Consider the following 18,928-nt stretch of genomic DNA (forward strand, 5'->3'; position numbering starts at 1 on the left):
TAACTAGGAAGTGTGTTTTCAAAGGACAGAACCAGTGAAGATCGCTCCAGAGGAGACAGATTCTCTCACAGCCCTCCACCGCCTCTGGCGTCTCCCCTTCTGGAGTCTTTGCCCTGCCAAGGCTTGGTTAATTCAAAGTTTTAAGCAGCGAGGGCAGCAGGGTAAAAGCTCCGGAAAGGGAGACAGTCCAGCATGCCAGATGCGGCAGAAGGCTGTTAAGAGAATCCGTTCCCCCAGAGTGATCTCCATCGGTTCTGTCTTTCAAAACTAAGCTTCCTGGCTAACACTGCATCTCCTGACACACGTCCCGGCATCTCGTGTAGAGAGACTCTCAGACAAGAAACACAGAATACAAATTACTGTCTGAGCACAATTACCACAAATCTTTTCAAATGCTATGTTTAATATAAGTTATAAAGAAGACACATGGCTTGTTCCCTATAAAATATCTACAAACAGCTGACAGGATTTGACCTAAAATATAAATAGCATTTTGACAAAGGATTATTCATGTATACATGTATATATAAATAGAATTACAAATTTAGTCACTAGACCTCCAATTACTAAACATTACCATAGCTGTGTAATACTTTGCAGGATTATTAAACATCTTATTGCCAAAGGCTCAAGTAAGAAAAGTGAGAGAAAAACATCACTTTAGAGCACTTGCACCAACAAAAATGCAAAACTTATACTGGGATGGGCTCAAGAAAAATATAATCTCCGCTTAGACTTCTGCAGAAATTTCTCTGGGTGCAGCCATTTGTCTTCTATATAAAAGCCTCTACCAGTTTCCACCATGATATTTTGGTCATAGCTGTTAGGAAAGTCTTTGGTTATTATTCTTATTTTTAAAATTATTTTTTTTGTTTATTTGATTATTTAACTGTAATTATCTTGTTTTTATTGACTGTGAATGTTATTAAACTCGATGTATTTTTGCTACGTGCTTTTATCACTGATGAAGACCCAATATTCAAAACATATTTGGCTTAAAAATAAGGTCTTCTTAAATGTTAGGTGTTAAAAGATTTGCTAATTATGGTCAAATTGTATTCTGTATCCTACACTTTTTTGTTTTTGAGTTTGCACTGACTTGATTATTTCCTTATATTTAGCTGAACTTTCTGCAGCCTCCCCACATTTTCTTTTCAACAATATCTATGGTCAGATTTCTTTTAAATGAACCAATTCAATTCATTTTGTAGTCAGTGGTATTTGGAAGTGTTTATTGGGCTTAGCTGGACTAGATGAGGCAGAAAATCAGACACAGATGAGTAAAATCATGTTAAGGTCAGGTGCTAGCCAATCCTAGCCCAGCCAGAGAAACATCCTCTATCAAACATTATTTATTCCTGTCTCTTGATGAAAGATCCTTTCATATATAATGTGTGCTACAAGAGAGAAAACTGGCCCCTGTCCTTACCACAAAGTTTGTCATTGCTCTGACATTCCAAGAGCATGCGCGATAATCTTCTTATTTTGTTGGACATATTCAGCCAAATGGGGCCTCTCCTTCATCTGCTGTTGTTATCTACTGTAGAGATATGAAGAATGTTATAGAGGTTAGATGGCTTATATGACCAATCAAAAAATTAAACCACATGAATGGTAGGACAGGTTCAACTTCAGGGGTTCACTTAATTTAATTATTAAGACATTCTCTGTTCAGACATTCTGAGCAATAGTTTTACAACTGCAAGGGCCATAATGACGCCACATAAAAATGACATTGGATCCCGTGGATCCCTTTTGCTAATGGCGATGTTTTCCCCTGTGCAAGAAGCCATTCCTGATGCAAAAAGCTCCTCTGTCAGCAAAAGAGCAGCTTGCAACTGCAAAAGGCTCTTTGTGCAGGTGGGAAAGGCTGCCATTAGTAGAATGAATCTGCAGGATATGACCCATGATGATCTAGTCACAACGGTTTAAATACTTCGGTATTAAAATACATCTGTTAAATACAAATCACTAATGTTTCACGTTATCCTACCTAGCAATTTCCATTTTCCTAGTAGCTATGAGTCAAAAATAACAAAATAACTTATGCCTAGTTTTTTTTAAAAAAATACTGTATGTTGTTGACTGAAAAAGGCTTCTTATAGTAACAAATTTGTATCATGGAGGTAGATTCTGAAATAAAATATATGCTTGAACTTTAATACATTTTTATTCAGTATGGATGTGTAAGAAGTGAAGAAGACTTTATGCTGTCTCTAGTTTCAGATTTCAGACGGGGACTATGAGGGTCTCTCTACATGGGCAGGTTTTAAAAGAGTTGGGTCCAGACTCCCCAGACCCAGCCCAGGCTCCCCACAGCCACACAGCAACTGTGCGGAATTGCTGTTAAGAAATAGGGTTGCCATTCCTGCTGGTGGGGGCAGAGGATTCTCTGCTCCCAGCTACCTTCCCCCCCCCCCCACTTACCTGACTGGTGTAGGGGGGGAAGGCACGGAAATGGGCCTCCTGTGGCACACTCCTGGCGTGACGCAACATCACTCCCAGGAGTGACATCATTGTGCAAGCTCCAGGAACGAATCAACATTTCATGCCAGCCGATTCAGCTGGTTTGGGGGCCCAAACCAGCCCATCGCAAAGCCCAGGAGCACTTCCAGGCCTGCATGATGATGTCACTCCCAGAAGTGATGTCATCATGTAGGACCTGAGAGTGCGCCCATGTGAGAAGACACCAAAGGTAAGTGCCAGGTCCCCCGCTCCAGCCAGGAGGGTAAGGGGACCTGGCAACTCTATTAAGAAATAAAGGAGAGCCCAAATGGCCTTAGAACACCATGACAGGGGGAAAAAGGGCTCCTGCCTCCCCACCCCCAAGCTGTTTCCCCATATCAAAATAGAATGGGGGGGGGGAGAAGAGTATTCCCTGTTTTTACTGCTCCACATGCACAAAATACTCCACATGGAGCAGCAAAAACAGTCATCCCTGCTTGCTATTTTGGTCTAGACTGGACTATTTATGTGCCTTTCCTATCCCCACTGGATTTCTTGCAATAAAAGGACTCATATTTCTCTTCTAAAGCTTAAAAGAGGCTCAGTGTGTGAATTTGTTCCTCTGCACCCCATACATGCCTTTGCCGCATGGACTCCCAAAATATGAACAATCCCTACAAATCAGTGACAAGGAAAGTCATGCCCTCAGTTCCTCTTTCCATTGCCATGACCCTAATACTGTAATCTATTAGGTATTGCAAGGTTGTAAACAGTTGTTGTAACATATTTTATTATGACCTAGAAAGCAACAGGCTGTGTAACTTAGAAAGTTGGAACATGTAGTATTCTGTGATAGCATAGGTATGTCTGATTGTTATTTCATCTTCATTCTCCAAGACAAATACTCCAAATAAATTGGACAAGATATTTGGTGTTTTCTGAAGTCTGTCTGTCTGCCCGCATGTTTGTCCTTCCATATGGACCGTAGCTGCATAGATGGAGTAGTAGATGATGGGAGGGGGATTTGTTTTTTCCTCCTTTACAATTCAGTGGGAGTTTTTTTTACTTATCGCACCGCTTTTGCTAGTGTGACATTAAACCATTGTTCAGGGTGGGCCCCTGAACTGAGACTCTGAAAGCAATCCTAAACAGAGTTTCACCCATCTAAATTAAGTGAAATCAGTGTTCATCCAAGGGTGTAATTTTGTTTAGGACTGCACTAGCAATCTACCTTCTCCCTTAATATGCATCCAACACTTTCACTGGCCCCGACAGCAGGTAGGCATTGAGGACAGCTTTCATCAGAGGGTAGAACACAGCATGTGCCTCCTTTGGGGGGAAGCCTCCTCCACATGGTGTTGTGATCTTCCCAAGGATGATGTGTCAGGCTCCTGAGGCTTTCCACTTTGAGAGAGAGCAAAGGAAAAACCTCTGAGAACCTCAGTCCTAAAGAACATATTAGAACAGCATATGGTTTCTTTATTATATTGTTAGTATTGATATCACGCCAAGTAAGGTGTACAAAGCTAAACTAGCAGCACCACTGTGCGGATATTTGCTGCAACATTTTGCATTCTTCCTGTGCATGAATAAATTGATCAGTAATTCTATCAACAACAACCTATAAGAGTTTGGGTACTATTCAGGGCTTTTTTTCTGGGGAAAGAGGTGGGGGAACTCTCACCCAGGGCAACTCCTGGGAGGAGGTGGTGTGTCTCATTACATACACGTGAGCTCCCAGGACTGCGTGATGATGTCACTTCTGGGAAGTGACGTCATCAGGCAGGCCGTGGTCGCCCTGGGAGCTCTCCTTTGCTTCATGGGTGGTGGTGGGGGTCCGATTTGGCCCGGATAAGGCTAAATTCAGTGCAGATTGGGCCTGAATCGGCCCAGAATGAGCCACTCCTCCATGTGGCCAGAATTGGCCAGATTCAGGTCATTTCGGGCCTGAATTGGGCCCAAAATGGCTGAAAGGGGCCAAAGATGGCCAGGATTGGGCCGCTGCCAGCTGGGGGAGTGTTCCCCCACCCAGCAGAGACCCGATCCTGGCTGTTTTGGGGCCTGATCCTGGCCATTTGGGGCCAGAATTGGGCCCCAAATGGCCAAATGGGGCCCCAAATGACCAGGATCAGGCTGCTGCCAGGCGGGGGAGTGTTCCCTTGCCCAGCAGAGGCCCGATCCTGACCATTTCAGGCCCAATCCTGGCCATTTTGGGCCTGAAATGGGCCCAAAATGGCCAAAACACCCTGTATTGGGGCCAAAACAACCTGGAACAGGCTGCTGCCAGGCAGGGTACCCTCCCCTGTCCAGCACTGGCCCCAAACGGGCAATTGCTTGGCAGGGGAACCCTCCCCTGCCCGGCAGTGGCCCGATCTGTGCCCAAATGGCCAAAACAGGCCATTTTAAAAATACTGACGTAACACCAGTCACGTGGATATTTTAAAGAGGTGTTGGAACACTGTTCTGGGATCTTCCGGCTAAAAAAAAAGCCATTAATAATAATTTTCAGTTTGCTGAAAAGATAGTAAAACGTTCAGACTCAAAGGTCTGTTTCTTTCTTCTTGCTTTCTTAAGATGTGCATCATCAGGAAAAGACTTCACACTGCTTGTGAAATTGCCCAAGGCCAGTCAGATGTCAGGGAAACTCTTCAGATGTGTGCAAGGGGTGTGAGGCGGCTGGCCAAAAGTGATTTTGCTAAAATTCTTATGGAAAATTAAATATATGCCTGCATCAGGCCACATCTGGTGCCATACTTTAAGACCAGTTATTAGGACAAGTGGGGTCAGCGGATAAGAAGTGCCTTGCTGGATCAAAGAAGACATTCATCTAGCAATGTATTCTGTTCCCTACAGCAGCCAGCCAGATAGATGCCTCAGGAAGCTTGCAAGCAGACACGATGGCTGGCAATGGACATCTAAAAGAGGACTAGTGGTTTGACATCATTGCGTCTATTTTATTTGTACTCTTATGACTGCAAGCACAAATAACATTTATAGTATTTGTTTCTGCTTCTGCTCCAGGGGATAGTAGTACAATACACAAGTGCAAGGGAGAAGGGGGAAATAAGGCATGCATTGCTTTAACCTTCCCCAACCCAACACACGCAGAATGGACCATGCAGATCCATAGAGGAAGATAAGCACGAGATACAGCCAAAGAGAAAAGAGAACCATTTCAACTCTTGCCTGTTAGCAAGCAAAACAGGAAAAAAGTCTGTATAGCATTGCAGCTACATACTTGAGCTAACTCCCCCCACCTCATCATCAAAGCGTATTTCACATAACAACAACATTTGATTTATACACTGTCCTTCAGGACTACTTAACGGCCACTCAGAGCAGTTTACAAAGTGTGCTATTATTATCCCCGTAACAATCACCCTCTGAGGTGGGTGGGACTAAGAGAGCTCTGAAAGAGCTGAGAATGACCCAAGGTCACCCAGCTGGCTTCAAGTAGAGGAGTGGGGAATCAAATCTGGCTCTCCAGATTAGAGTCCTGCCGGTCTTAACCACTATACCAAACTGGCATGAAGATTAATCTGGCTATTTTAGATAGTTATATGTCTTACTTTTATATAATTAAAAGGATTTGCATGCCACTACATCTAGAAGTAAACTGAGAACTATGCTTTGATTTAAAAGATCAAAGTGTATCATGCTTTGTCATCACCTTTGATTTGAAAAAGTAATTACTCTTCCTGAATCTTACCGAAAGTAAAAGCGTCCAGCAGTAGTTGCCATTCTGCCTTTTGCACATCAAACTGTAGAAAGAGATATTGGAGACCACCTCAAGTAAATTCATAAAGGATATCGATATATGCATATTATAAATCTGACCCTTCTTCTTCTTCCTAAAGAAATTAGGATGTCCTTTCAACACCTCAGTGTTATTAGATAAAAATTTAACAAATAATACAGACTTGGTGTCTCTGGCAAAACAGTAGTGGATCAAGGTGTTGGATCCTGTACTTCCATGGCTGTTTCTTTGCCCTATCCCATCGAAGCCCATCTGATTTCATTTTTACTCTGCACGCCTCTCTTGCACTTCTTCCCGATACTTTCTCCCCAACTTTTCTCAAGAAGTACCTTATTTTCCTATGTAACTCACTTGTCTACCTCTGCTCATTGCTCACCTTCCACTGTGCGTATGCAGCTTTTAGCCATTTTCAGTATGTTTGGGTTTCTGTGTGTGTGTGTGTGTGCGCGCGCGCGTGCGCACACCATACATCACTTTTGCAGACTCTGGTGCCATTTCTCCCTACTATCTGGCACCTGCAATGCTGAACTTTCCTCTTCACTGTGTATCACCATATTTGGAATATCATCAATAAAAACAAAGGAGAAAGACCTCCCAGTTGTCATCTCTTTAGGACTTATTTCACACCCACATTTACATGTTAAGGAAAAACACTATCATTGCCCAATAGTAACCCAGGCTCGTTTGCTTAATATATGAGGGAAACCTACCTTACTCTAGCTAATGGAATGCATGCAGGTCAGCATTTGCTTTCATTTTTCTTGTGGTATTTTTTATTAATTTATTAATTATTTTTTGCCTTGGTGACAGTTCCTTTGATTTTATATGCTATTTTGACTAAGCCTCATGTTAGATCCTACAGGCTGAATGTGGTATTAATAGCTGTCTGGTGAATGGAAACTGTACTGCTTTCACTATTACTCCTGTATATGTCTATCTTGAGTTGGTACACATTTTTATACCAGAAGCTCATGACTTGTCTAAGCGGTTCTTTTGAAGTTGGTCCGATGATATTAATTCTCCAATAAAAACTGCAACTTGGGAGAACCATGAGATCTTTCTCCCCTAGTATACACAGGAAAGATTGCGATATAAAAGTTCATCTGGTGGTGGTGTGTTGGTTTGAACTTTGGATGTGCTTAGAAGGACACATCTAGAAACCAGAGGATAAACTTGGGTAGCCATTTAGGTAACACTGGGAGCTTACCCCTTTAGGAAGCAAAATGGTTGCCAAATAATTATTGTTTAATGGAAGCAGCTACTGAATAGTTAAGGGCAAAGGGTTATTTGTGGGTTAAAATTCCACATGCCTAATGGGCTTTAGACTACATCTCCCAACAGAAGAGGGCACTAAGATAAAATCTTTCTGATCATTTACTTTACTGTTGATGAATACAAAACCGTAACTTGAAGTATGTATCCTACTCCCCCCTCTTTCTCCCCCCCTCAAAACACTGCTGTTGTACAACCAAGTTAAACACATTAAAATTAGAGGTGTAAATTCTGTTTTAAAAACAACCATTAAAACAACTTAAGAGTTTAAAATATTAATTAAAAACAGCCTCTGATACAACAAGGGGGATCAACCTTGTAGATCCTCCTGTTTTGCTTTTGAATCTCAATAACAGATTATCCTTCTTATCACTTTGTTTGTAATGGACATTCTTAATAAAAAATTAATCCTTTTGCTCCATGTTTATAATGGATTAAAATTATATACGGACTGGAGATCTTCAACCAAAGTTTTGGCTGGCCCTTCTCCCCACACCCATCACTAGATAACCTTTATCTCCCGTTTTTTTCTCCTCTGAATTGCCTTCTTCCCCATTTCTTTCTCTTTCTACCTACTCCCTTTGCTAACCTTCTCATTCATGTTTCTATCTACACCCAACTTCCTCCTTGACTTATGCTGTTTGTGGTGAAGCTTCACTGCCATAAGCATAACATACAAACATAGAGGAATCACACTGTAACAGACTAACTAATGGAATCAAAAGGAGATCCAATCCACATCAATACTAATTGTAATTATAATCTTGAGCCAACATGTATAGTGAACGTGTGAAATAATATTCAACAGTCTAATATGGTATACAGAATAGTCAATGAATCTAGACCTCCATACAATCTAATAAAATGCCCGTGCAAAGTGCAAAGAGGAGCCAGCTTGCTCCCCCATTTCAGAGCACCTTTTTCAAGAGTGTGCTGTATCAAAAAATTCTCCCCAAGGTGTATTTCTTGTTGGCTAACACTCACAGAAAGCCCTTTCATGAAGACCACCTTGGTAAAGTCCACACACAGTTCCTGTTACAATGGGAATCCTCTATGTTTGTATGACTTATTACCGTGACTCTCTTTTTTTGCTGATAATAACATAGACCAGCTCCCCACTCTCTCCTCTCTCTAGATGTTGAAGTAGACTGCTTATGAAGCTTCTTGGGGTGCTGGGAATGGAGGAAAAAAGAGCCACAGAAAACACAAGACAGCTCTATGAAAGGATAAACTAAGCATTCATTTTAAAATTAGGCAAGTCAAGTCAGCCTTTATTGGCATATATCAGCAGTTCAGGTTATTCAGATACAGACACAAAAGGAAAAAGCAATCATAACTTAATTCTGTGATAACCTTTGACGCCACTTCAAAGCAGCATGAAGAAATTTAGCTACCATCTTGGTTACCTCGGGAAAAGAATCATTCAGCAATTTATGAACTTTGAGCAAATCAGGGCAGTCTGTCATATTAGCTAGAACAGATTTTAAATATGTGTGACATATATCAACATACAGATGACAATGCAGAAGATCATGTGTTATTGACAACACAATTTTGTTTACATAGGCAATATCTAGTTGCATAGGGTGTCCTGTTCAATCTGCCATATATAATGGCAGATGGCATAGCTTTACACCTAGCTGCGGAAAACGCCCTACGTTGATGTGGAACCTGCAAGGAGGATAAATATGGAACCATCTTCCCTACAGTGAGAGGGATCTCAAAGCTCAGGGGGCAGCAGGTTCTGGTAGCCAGACTATATAGCTCAATGCTTAACCAACATTTCAGAATGGATACCTTCCAAATGGTCCCATTGGCCAGAGACTCTCCCCATTTACTGGAAACTACCTCCAATAAATCGCTATTCCCCAGGGCTGTCCCTAATTTCCCCTTCTGCTACCAGAAATACTTTTCAAAAATATACATTTGAGTTCTTCAGGTCTGCTGCTGGCATAAATCTGCATGAATATGCTCTTATTCCCTTCCCAATCTGTCTGTCCAGATAGTAAATGTTGCTGAAAGTATCTGAAAGTATTGTTTTTTCTCTAAGTGTTAGCTATCCCACTGTGAGATCATTCTTAAATGTGCATGTGTGTGTTTAATGAAATGATACTACCACAACTGCTTCAGAAGTTAGCACAAGAAAAACTATTATAGAGTTAACGAATACAGCAGGTGGAAAGGAGATTTGATGTGTTAATGGGACTCAAGCTTCATGAGAGAACAAACATATTGCAAGTACACCAGAGTGTCCTTATTTTCCTACGTGAAATGTCAAAAGATACGAAAGTGCAACTGCAATGAATGATCTAACCAAACATTTCAGAAACCCATTATTTATAAACAGGCAGAGCAAACTATTGCATATGTATCACTAAAAGAGTTTGCATTACCATCTCAGCAACAAATGCACACTATTAATGAGATGTAGAAATGAAACGTTTAACATTTGGGTAGAGAGAACTGGTTGAACAGAACAGACTACGGAATAAAAATTCCAGGGCTAAACCCCAATTGCGAGGAGGTAGGTGGAAAGACAAGGTAGCCTGAATGACCTCTTGGCTGCTTTTAGGGAGTGGCTCCAATATGAGTAAAATACTGCCAAATCAAGCAAGGTAAGTCAACAAGGGATTGTTTGAAAACCTGGAACTCACTCTGTAAGCATGCTGGTTAAAATAAAGCAATCTTCATCACAAATAAACCCACTAGCATTCTTTACTGACAGGGACAGTTCCACAGCAAGGCAGCAATCAGTGGACACACACACAGACATACACAGGCACAAAAATAAGATATGAACAAATAAAAGATGGAAAGCTTGACTGGAAAAGCAGTATCTGCCTGCGTCCCTGAAGGCTCTCCGTGGGTCCATGGTTTGTTGGGCCAGTTATGTATATTCAGCCACACCCACCTCTAGGGTAGGGTTGCCAACTCTGGGTTGGGAAATTACAGGAGATTTGGGGGGGACAGTGGGGTTTTATGAGTGGAGGGACCTCAAGTTGGGTATAGAGTCCACACTGCAAAGATACCATTTTCTCCAGGGGAACTGATTTCTTATTTGTCATTTATAGTCTGCCTTTCTTACTGAGACTCAAGGCCGATTACATAGCGTGAGATTAGTGCTGGGAAAAAGTGAGTTAAAATAGTTTAAAAATCAGAGTTGCAATGGATCTTGAATCAATAGAGAGTCAGACGCTTGTTTGCTTTTTAAGAAACATTTACTTTTAAAGGAAAAAGGTAGACAGGATTGCTACAAAATAAAGAAATCTATTCCCTACATCTTGACTTTATGGAGTACAAACTTAGACAGCATGAGTAATGGAGATTCTGTCCTTCTTCTTGACCCTTAGAGAGGAAGTCAACTAACCTATTGACCAATAACAGTTTACCAGTTTCCTGGGCTATGAGGTAGATAAGGCTATTGGCGCTCTGTCAGGTTTCTCTTCCAGGTCAATACAAACACACGAACCCTGGATAAACACATTAGCCCTATAATGACTGACTGTCAGAACTTGCAGCCTATATTCCAACAATTATCACATGCTTGCAGATTGAAGCCTTTAATATCTGGGCCGATTCCAGATGGCCAGAAATTGCGGTTTTTCTGCGGAAATAATCGCTTACCGGCCACATGTTCACTTTCGTCTCCATCCGCTTTGTCTCGCAGCGTGCCGTGCCATCCCGCTTCCGGATGTTCGCACGGCCAACTGAGGTACCCGGGATTGGTTGTTTCCTCCCCGTCACAGTTGACGTCGGGGGCCTTCATTGGTTCGCATTTCAGTTTTTTTAAAAAAAAAATTTACGTGTTTTGCGCAAATGCGCAGGTATGCGAATACGCAGCGTCAACTTTTGTGCATTTGTGCAAACGTGCAACTGCGCAAATGGCGCCCGGTTTTAAAAAAAAAAATTAAGGGAATATTGTTGCTGGCCGGCCGACAAAGAAAGGAGGAAAAGGGGAGGGCCTCTCCACGGCGACGAAGTGTCCAGAAGTGTGCAAACCCGCAATACGGCGTTCACACCGTCCACTTCTGGAGCGCAACACAGCGCCATGAACCGGAGGTAAGCAGGGACGGGACATTACGGGTTTTTACGAGTGAGGTCGCTGGAAAAGCGAAAGCACTCGCTTTACTTGTGCCCGTCTGGAATCGGCCCTGCTCCAGTATCTTCCCTGGGACAGAGGTCAGGCTGACTGGCCTGTAGTTCCCAGGATTGTTACATGATACATGATGTTTTGGATTCCACCAGGGAGACAAGGGGGGTGTAAATCAAGTAAAATAAATAGCCAATGCATTATTCTGCGTTAATGTAATTTCCTTACACCTCAGATTACAAGATATGAGAGTAAACATTAACCTGAAGTGGTGGAAAATCTTCTCCTAAAGCCAATTTGTTTCCAACCTAAGATTTTGTTGGTCTATTCCAGTAATCTTTGATGTAGAAGGGAAGAGTATAATTTCCCGGCCAATATCAGAAAGTTAATTGGGCAATATTTTGCAGGATCAAGCCCTTTTGAAAATTGGAACAATTACAGAATGCTTCCAGATGGGAGGGATTTCATCCATCTGGTTAATCTCTCTCTATATATATAACTCTCTGATACCCAGGGCCAGCATGCCCATTGAGGCCAGGCAGGAGGTTGCCTCAGGGTGCGGGGTGCCGGAGGAGGCGCTGGGGGTGGGAGTGCACGCCACGGAGCTGCAGCCCCGCGCTGCTGCCGCCAGCATATGCCCCCAGCCGGGCGCAGCAGCCGTGGGCTGGTGTCTGGGGTAGAGCAGGGCAATTGAGCGGGAGAGCTGGAAGGCCACCCATGCACCGTCCCAGCCGCCCGCCGCAGCAATCGGGCTGGCTTGTGCGCAGGCTGGTGTGTGTGTGCGTGCACGTGTGCATGCACCTGGCTGGCCAGCCAGCCAACCACGGGCGCCAGAAACCCTGGCTCCGCTCCTGCTGATACCAGAGTCCAATTAGGGAGATCCTGAGGCATTATATCTCACCTCTTTGGTCAATCTCCATATACCCATTCAAAGTCCCCTTGATAAAGAAAAATCAAGAAGCCTCAAACCTGCTCTGTTAATACTGATGTTCTTTAAAGGCCTAGTGGGCATTAAAGAGAATAAAGTATCATTAATATTGGATCCCAGCCAAGCAGCCAATAAGGCTTCATTATCACTGCCGTTTCTAGCATTAAAATCACGTGCTAGAATACTCCTTGTGTCTGGAGAACTCTCCATTAATTCATCATATAAGCCCACTAGCATGTTTCAGTTTTCATTCATGGTTATGATGCTGGCAGCAGGGGGTACATTAATTGAAGTAAATATCAAAGGATAATTGTGCAAAGTGACCAGAACAGCCAAAACCAAATCATGAGAGATCTGAACTTTAGCTGAAGTGATATTTAACGCAGTAGAAATAAAACATGCTAATCTGGCCCAGGGTCTCCCTTCTTTGCTTCCTTTGCAAGCATTCCTAGAGAAAGGGATATATCTTTATTTTAAGACCCACATTTCTTGAAGTAAAATAATATCATACTGAGATAAGAACAAACTGATGTGTGGCAACTGTATTTTAGTATTCTAACAGGCTATAATCTTGCTCAGTATTTTATATGGATATGCCTCAAGCAGTCACATGTTATCAGACTGTTCAATGTAGGTATCTCAGACCCCCGGTGGGTGCGGGGGATCTCCCGCCCCCGCTCCCCACACCCCGCCCCCACTTACCTGAGAAGTGGGGGGGGGGCGCACACCTTCCTTGTGTGCTCCCCCTTGGCGCACCATGCTCCCGTGTGCCACAGCTGCCAGGATTGGGCCAGTTTTGGCCCAGATCGGGCCGCTGCGGGCCCAATCCACGGCAAACCAGGCCCATTTTCAGCAGCTGTGGAGCGCTCCTGTGCTCCACAGTGCCCCAAAACGGGCTCGTTTTGGCGCTGATCGGGCCCATTTTTGAGGCGCTGCAGAGTGCAGGAACGCTCCTGTGCTCCGCAGACCCCAAAACGGGCCTGTTCTGCCGTGGATCAGGCCTGTTTTGTGGTGCTGCAGAGTGCAGGAACGCTCCTGCGCTCTGCAGCACCTCAAAACCGGGCCCGATACACGGCAGAACGGCCCATTTCGGGCACGTTCTGCAGTGCCCAGCCGCACAATGACGTCAGCCCCTAAGTGACATCATTGCACCTGTGGGGGCGCGCGCGCGCACCCAGCTCTGCCCAAAGGTAAGTGCCAGGCCCCTATCCCCAACAGGGAGATTGAGGGGGCCTGGCAACCCTAGTTCAATGCCAGGCACCGCTGGGACAGCACTTCCATTCTTGAAGCGTATTTGAATTATTGGTCCAGGGGGAACTATCTCTGCGAATTTTTTTCTTTAGATACGGGATGATATCAACCACTAGTTTAGATGGATATTGGGAATAGTTTTTATTTAGGCCTATTGGAGCCTTCCCTGATTCCACAGTTCTTTCTTCTTTTAAACAATCCCAAGTTTTATAAGCTTCTTTTATCTCCCATGCCTTACTTTTTAAAAATACCTTAGATTCACTTCCCTGTTTTACATTTAGCTAATTTTAATTAGTTTAGTCTGAAGATGTCATATACAACCAATAATATGTGACTGTTCTAAGGTTGGCAGTTCTCAAAATCCTTTCAAGAAACTATTTATTTTTTTATTTTTTTTATTTATCCCCTGCTCTTCCTATAAACAGGCTCAGGGCTGCTTCCAACAAAATATACTGTTAAAATACAACAAAACATTATTAACACATTAATCCAAACAGTATAAAATGCAGATACCACCAGACAAATCAGGCTACTACAGGATCATCATAAACTGTGGGCACCACCATGATGTAACTCTAGGGTGGCGACAAAAGGAGGGTATGGTGAACAGAAGAGCGGGACAAAAGGCTGGCCCCTAGTCAAAGGCCTGGCGGAACATCTTCATCTTGCAGGCCCTGTGGAACTTCTAAAGGACCCACAGGGCCTGGATCTCCATTGGGAGAGTGTTCCACCAGGCTGGGGCCAGGGCAAAAAAAGCCCTGGTCCTAGTTGAAGCCAGCCAAATATCCCTCGGGCCAGGGACCACCAGAAGCTGCTTGTCCACAGAGTGCAAGGCCCTGCGGGGGACATAATGGCAGTGGCGGTCCTGTAGGTATGCACGTCCCAGTCCATGGAGGGCTTTAAATATTAAGACCAGTGCCTTGAACTGGATCCGGAACTCAACTGGAATCCAGTACAGCTGGCACAACACAGGGCAGATGTGTGCCCTAAACGGTGGCCTGTAAGGACACATGCTACTGCATTCTGGATCAGCTGTAACTTCCGGGTCAAGCCCACAGGCAGCCCAGCGTAGAGTGAGTTGCAATAGTCGAGTCTAGAGGTGACCATTGCATGGATTACCGAAGCTAGGTCCTGGGGCGAGAGATAAGGTGCCAATTGTCTGACCTGCTGAAGATGAAAAAATGCAAATCTGGTAACAGCTGCATCCTGGGCCTCCAGAGAAAGTGTTTTCCATGGTCATAAATCCAGAGGAGTTAGCTATGTTAGTCTGTAGTAGCAAAATAATGAAGAGTCCAGTAGCACCTTTAAGACTAACCAACTTTATTGTAGCATAATCTTTCGAGAGCCACAGCATCAGATGCATCTGACTGAAGAGAGCTGTGGCTCTCAAAAACGTATGCTACAATAAAGTTGGTTAGGCTTAAAGGTGCTACTGGACTCTTTACTATTTTCATAGGAAGTGAGGCATTCAGGAGCACACCCAGGCTCTTCACCGTCAACGAGGGCTGTAAGCCGGATTCCCTTTTCCGTCACCCTATGGCCCAGATACAGAACGTCCATCTTCTGGGGACTCAACTTCAGGCGACTCTAATACAACCATTCCACCATGTCATCCAGACACTCGGCCAAAGAGTCCAGGGCAGTGTCTAACTCGCCGTTCCTGAATAGATAGAGCTGGGTGTCATTAGCATACTGGTGACAGCCCAGCCCAAAGCTATGAACCACCTGGGCAAGGGGACACATATAGACATTAAATAACATTGGGGAAAGAATCACCCCCTGAGGGACGCTGCACACCAAAGAATGGTGGGAGGACATTTATTCCCCAAGCGCCACATTCTGTCCCTGACCATGGAGAAAGGAGCTCAGCCACTGCAGGGCTGTCCCAAGGATCCCCACAGTGGCGAGACGGTGAGTCAAATGATCATGGTTGACTGTGTCGAACGCTGCTGTAAGATCCAAAAGTATCAGCAGTGCCAATCCGCACTGATCCAGGTGTTGCCACAAATCATCTGTCAAGACAACCTACTGCATTAAGATTTTTTATCATTTTTAGGCATAGAAAATTGCAACTGTTTCTTATTTCTCTTCTCCTGCATATGATTGATTGGAGACATTAGATCAATTAGCAAGTTCTCTTTTCCTTCTAGCTCATAGGATGTGGGCAAATCCTTAGGTCTTTGGGACTGAATGTGTTTACATCTAGTCGAGGATAAAGGAGTAACAGTTAAGGTTTTAAAGAAGCTCCGAGGGAAAATGCTGTGTGAAAGCAACTACTCATCATCATTAACCATACATAATCAAGGATGGGATTCTAGGTGAAAAGAAGATGAGCACCAATCTGTCAGGTGAATGGAGCCTGTCAATCTTTCATAGTATCTTAGGTTGACATTAATGATCCTTTGATCTAATAATACTGCTAAGTCTTCTCTGATCAAACGTTTATTTCTCCAATTGATAATATGACCTCTAAAGCAATAAATGTTCAGAACAACCTTGCATGGGTCAAAGGCAGTCCTTAGCTTTACATTACTCCCAGACATTCTACTGACTCGGCAAAGCCACTATTAACTCTCCTATTATCAATAGAAGGTGCCAAGTTCTGGTCAGTTGCTTTTGTAATTAGAGGAGTCCAGCTGTCTATTGTCTCATAAATATTCCTCAAGATCCTTGCAATCAAATAAGCCTGTGATACTAATATATTTAAAGTAGCAATGTCCCCATTAGGTTCTTGAAGAGATTCAACTGATTCATGTAATCTAAGGAGGGCATAACTCTATTAAAACTGCTGAAAGCCCAAAAAGGTTACAATCTCTTAATAAGTTATCCTCTACTTCTGTAGACAGTAGGTCCTCAATATCACTGCAGTCTTGAAAGACATTAAATCTATTACTTGTCTTAATATTAGGTTTAAAAAAAATCAAGCTTAGTTCGTTTGGGAGAAGGCAAAAAAGGGTTCTCTAAAGGACAATCTCTTTTCCTACTCATAACAAGCTATCAGATGGGGTGGGTCAGGACGGCGGGAGGGGGGGGCAAAGACAGACTCAAGTACAATTTAACAGGACAACTGTAAAATAATTACAGTTATAGCTATCTGTAGTTTCCCTATCTCAAGTCTCCTATCTCCTACCAACCGACAACCCCACTGCCTCCCTTTCACGTAACAGAAAGATGAAGGGAGCTCTGACTCTTGAAAGCTCCTACCCTGGAAATCCAGTTGGTCTCTAAGGTGCTACTGCACCTCACTCTTTTACTACAGACCAACATGGCTACCCCCTGAAACTAATTAAACCAAGTCAGTGTCAAAGAAATATCTTTAAAACTTCCCAGCCTGCCGAAGGAGTTACTTTAAGATAGCAACTCACAGCCAGTAAACCAGAAAAAAGAGAATAATAGAAGTTAAGAAGAATTAAGATTAAAATCACAGTAAAGTAAAAGAGCTTTTCATGGATCACAAAACAATGCCACCGCCCAGCTCGGGTGAAAACGGAAACATAGGAAGTGTCCCTCCTCTAGGCTATAGAACAAGGCCATGAACACATGAGGGGCTGAGGATACAAAGATCATCTTCTCCACTGAGGATAAATCTAAGAAAATTGGTATGTTAAATGCAAGCAGAAGCTCTCATGCCATATGAATGGCTGAGCAACAGAAGACGCTGCTCTGGGTAGCATTTCAATCTCCTACTTCAGAGGATGTCAAAAGAAAAATAACCTTTATATGCAAAACTCTCCTCTAGATTTTTCCGTTCACTTCAATTGTGGCTATTTCACTTGGTTAAGGACCAATCTCACCTTTAGCTCTTTCACACAAATACCAGCAGTTAACACTGGTTAATAATAATATTTGCAACACTGAGAAAATAAAACTGTATGGCAAAAGGTTAAAGACATTATACAGCAAGTTCCAATCCATTACCTTTTGCAAACTGAGATGCATTCTAATTTATCTTCATCATCATTATCCACAATAATCTACCTCAGCTGCTCTGCTTCTCCTGTATTTGCAGGCTTTTGGGATATTTTCATTACTTTGCCTCATAGTTTGTCAGAGATGATGACTGTCATGTTTCTTCAGAAACAGCTCTTCAGACATCTCTGGCCCACTTCTCTTTGACTCTGTCCTACAGAGGATCACATGAATGTGTCTATGTACCTTGGGTAAGTCTGCCTTGGTTAAACCTGTCTTTCTGGCTCCTACACATATACACAGATAACAAAGTTTCTACTGCTTATATAGAAAAGTTTGTATTCTTTGGAACTTAAAATTGGCTAATTTATAAAATATAAACACATGTCAAAAGACCAGGGTGACAACAGTAGGTTATGGGCCCAAGCCCAATGATTTCAATGGACTTCAGCTGGGAATACTCTTCTTAGGATTGCACTGTATATGTTTTAAAGGCAACACGTGCCATTCCCTTCCGATGCTAATGGCGTGGGGACTCTGGCAGGAGAAAACTGTTTACAGATTCTCTCCTGCATATTCCCCCCTCCACCTTTTAAAAACCCTAAATTTTCCACGGGTGGGTGGTGAGAAAGAAAGAAAGAAAGAAAGAAAGAAAGAAAGAAAGAAAAAGAAAAGTCTTGCTGTCAAGAAAAAGTACTGGGGTAGATTTCTAGGGACTGACTGACAGGCAAGGGAAGGGAAACACAATAGTCACTGAAGATGCTGGGCAACAAATTACATACAGAGCCAGCCCAAGCTTCACAACTCTCCATCCTAGCAACCCTCTTATGGCTCTGCCCAAGTTTCTCTGTCCTTACCTATGATAAATCCTGTTCTTTCAGTGTTGGGAATCCTGCGGCCTCATATACGCTGTCTGTCAGTCATCACATCCCTTCTTGATTCCTGGGTGCAAGTCCAAACAGATCCCAAGCAAATCCTCCAGCGCAAAAAAAGTCTTCCTTGGTCCTGACTTGAAGCTTCTTGCAACGCTAGTCCTGGAAGTAATTTCCTCTGCAACTTTAATTAGCATTTCATATTCACTATGAACAGGTTATGCGGGTGTGTTACGACATATTTGCTCAGCTATGTAGTAAGAGCAGTCAGAGGCTGTTTTTATAGCAGGAAATGAATCTCTCCGCAGTGGTACACAGCACCCTTCTTAGTAGCCTTTGAGAAATTGAGGTAGATGGAGAAACAGAAGCATGGTCATATTTACAAGGGGAAAAACACACAAAAG

General features: G+C 43.1%; 1 protein-coding gene across 2 annotated transcripts in view; it reads right to left on the reverse strand.

Moving 5' to 3' along the window:
* The window catches only part of STYK1 (serine/threonine/tyrosine kinase 1), a 42,069-nt gene extending 23,366 nt beyond the window's left edge, over positions 1–18,703 (reverse strand). The window contains exons 1-3 of one of the 2 annotated variants that reach the window (XM_055002754.1): positions 18,510–18,703; positions 6,155–6,206; positions 1,430–1,540 (exon numbers count right to left, since the gene is read on the reverse strand). In XM_055002754.1, the coding sequence (XP_054858729.1) occupies positions 1,430–1,496 (67 nt within the window). In that variant the 5' untranslated portion in view covers positions 1,497–1,540; positions 6,155–6,206; positions 18,510–18,703. The remainder of the gene's footprint in view (positions 1–1,429; positions 1,541–6,154; positions 6,207–18,509) is intronic. The other variant, XM_055002753.1, reaches the window with a different exon arrangement.
* Between the last annotated feature and the right edge of the window lie 225 nt (positions 18,704–18,928).

Source organism: Eublepharis macularius, chromosome 18 (genome assembly GCF_028583425.1).
Source record: "Eublepharis macularius isolate TG4126 chromosome 18, MPM_Emac_v1.0, whole genome shotgun sequence".
In the NCBI taxonomy this organism is placed as follows: Eukaryota; Metazoa; Chordata; class Lepidosauria; order Squamata; family Eublepharidae; genus Eublepharis; species Eublepharis macularius.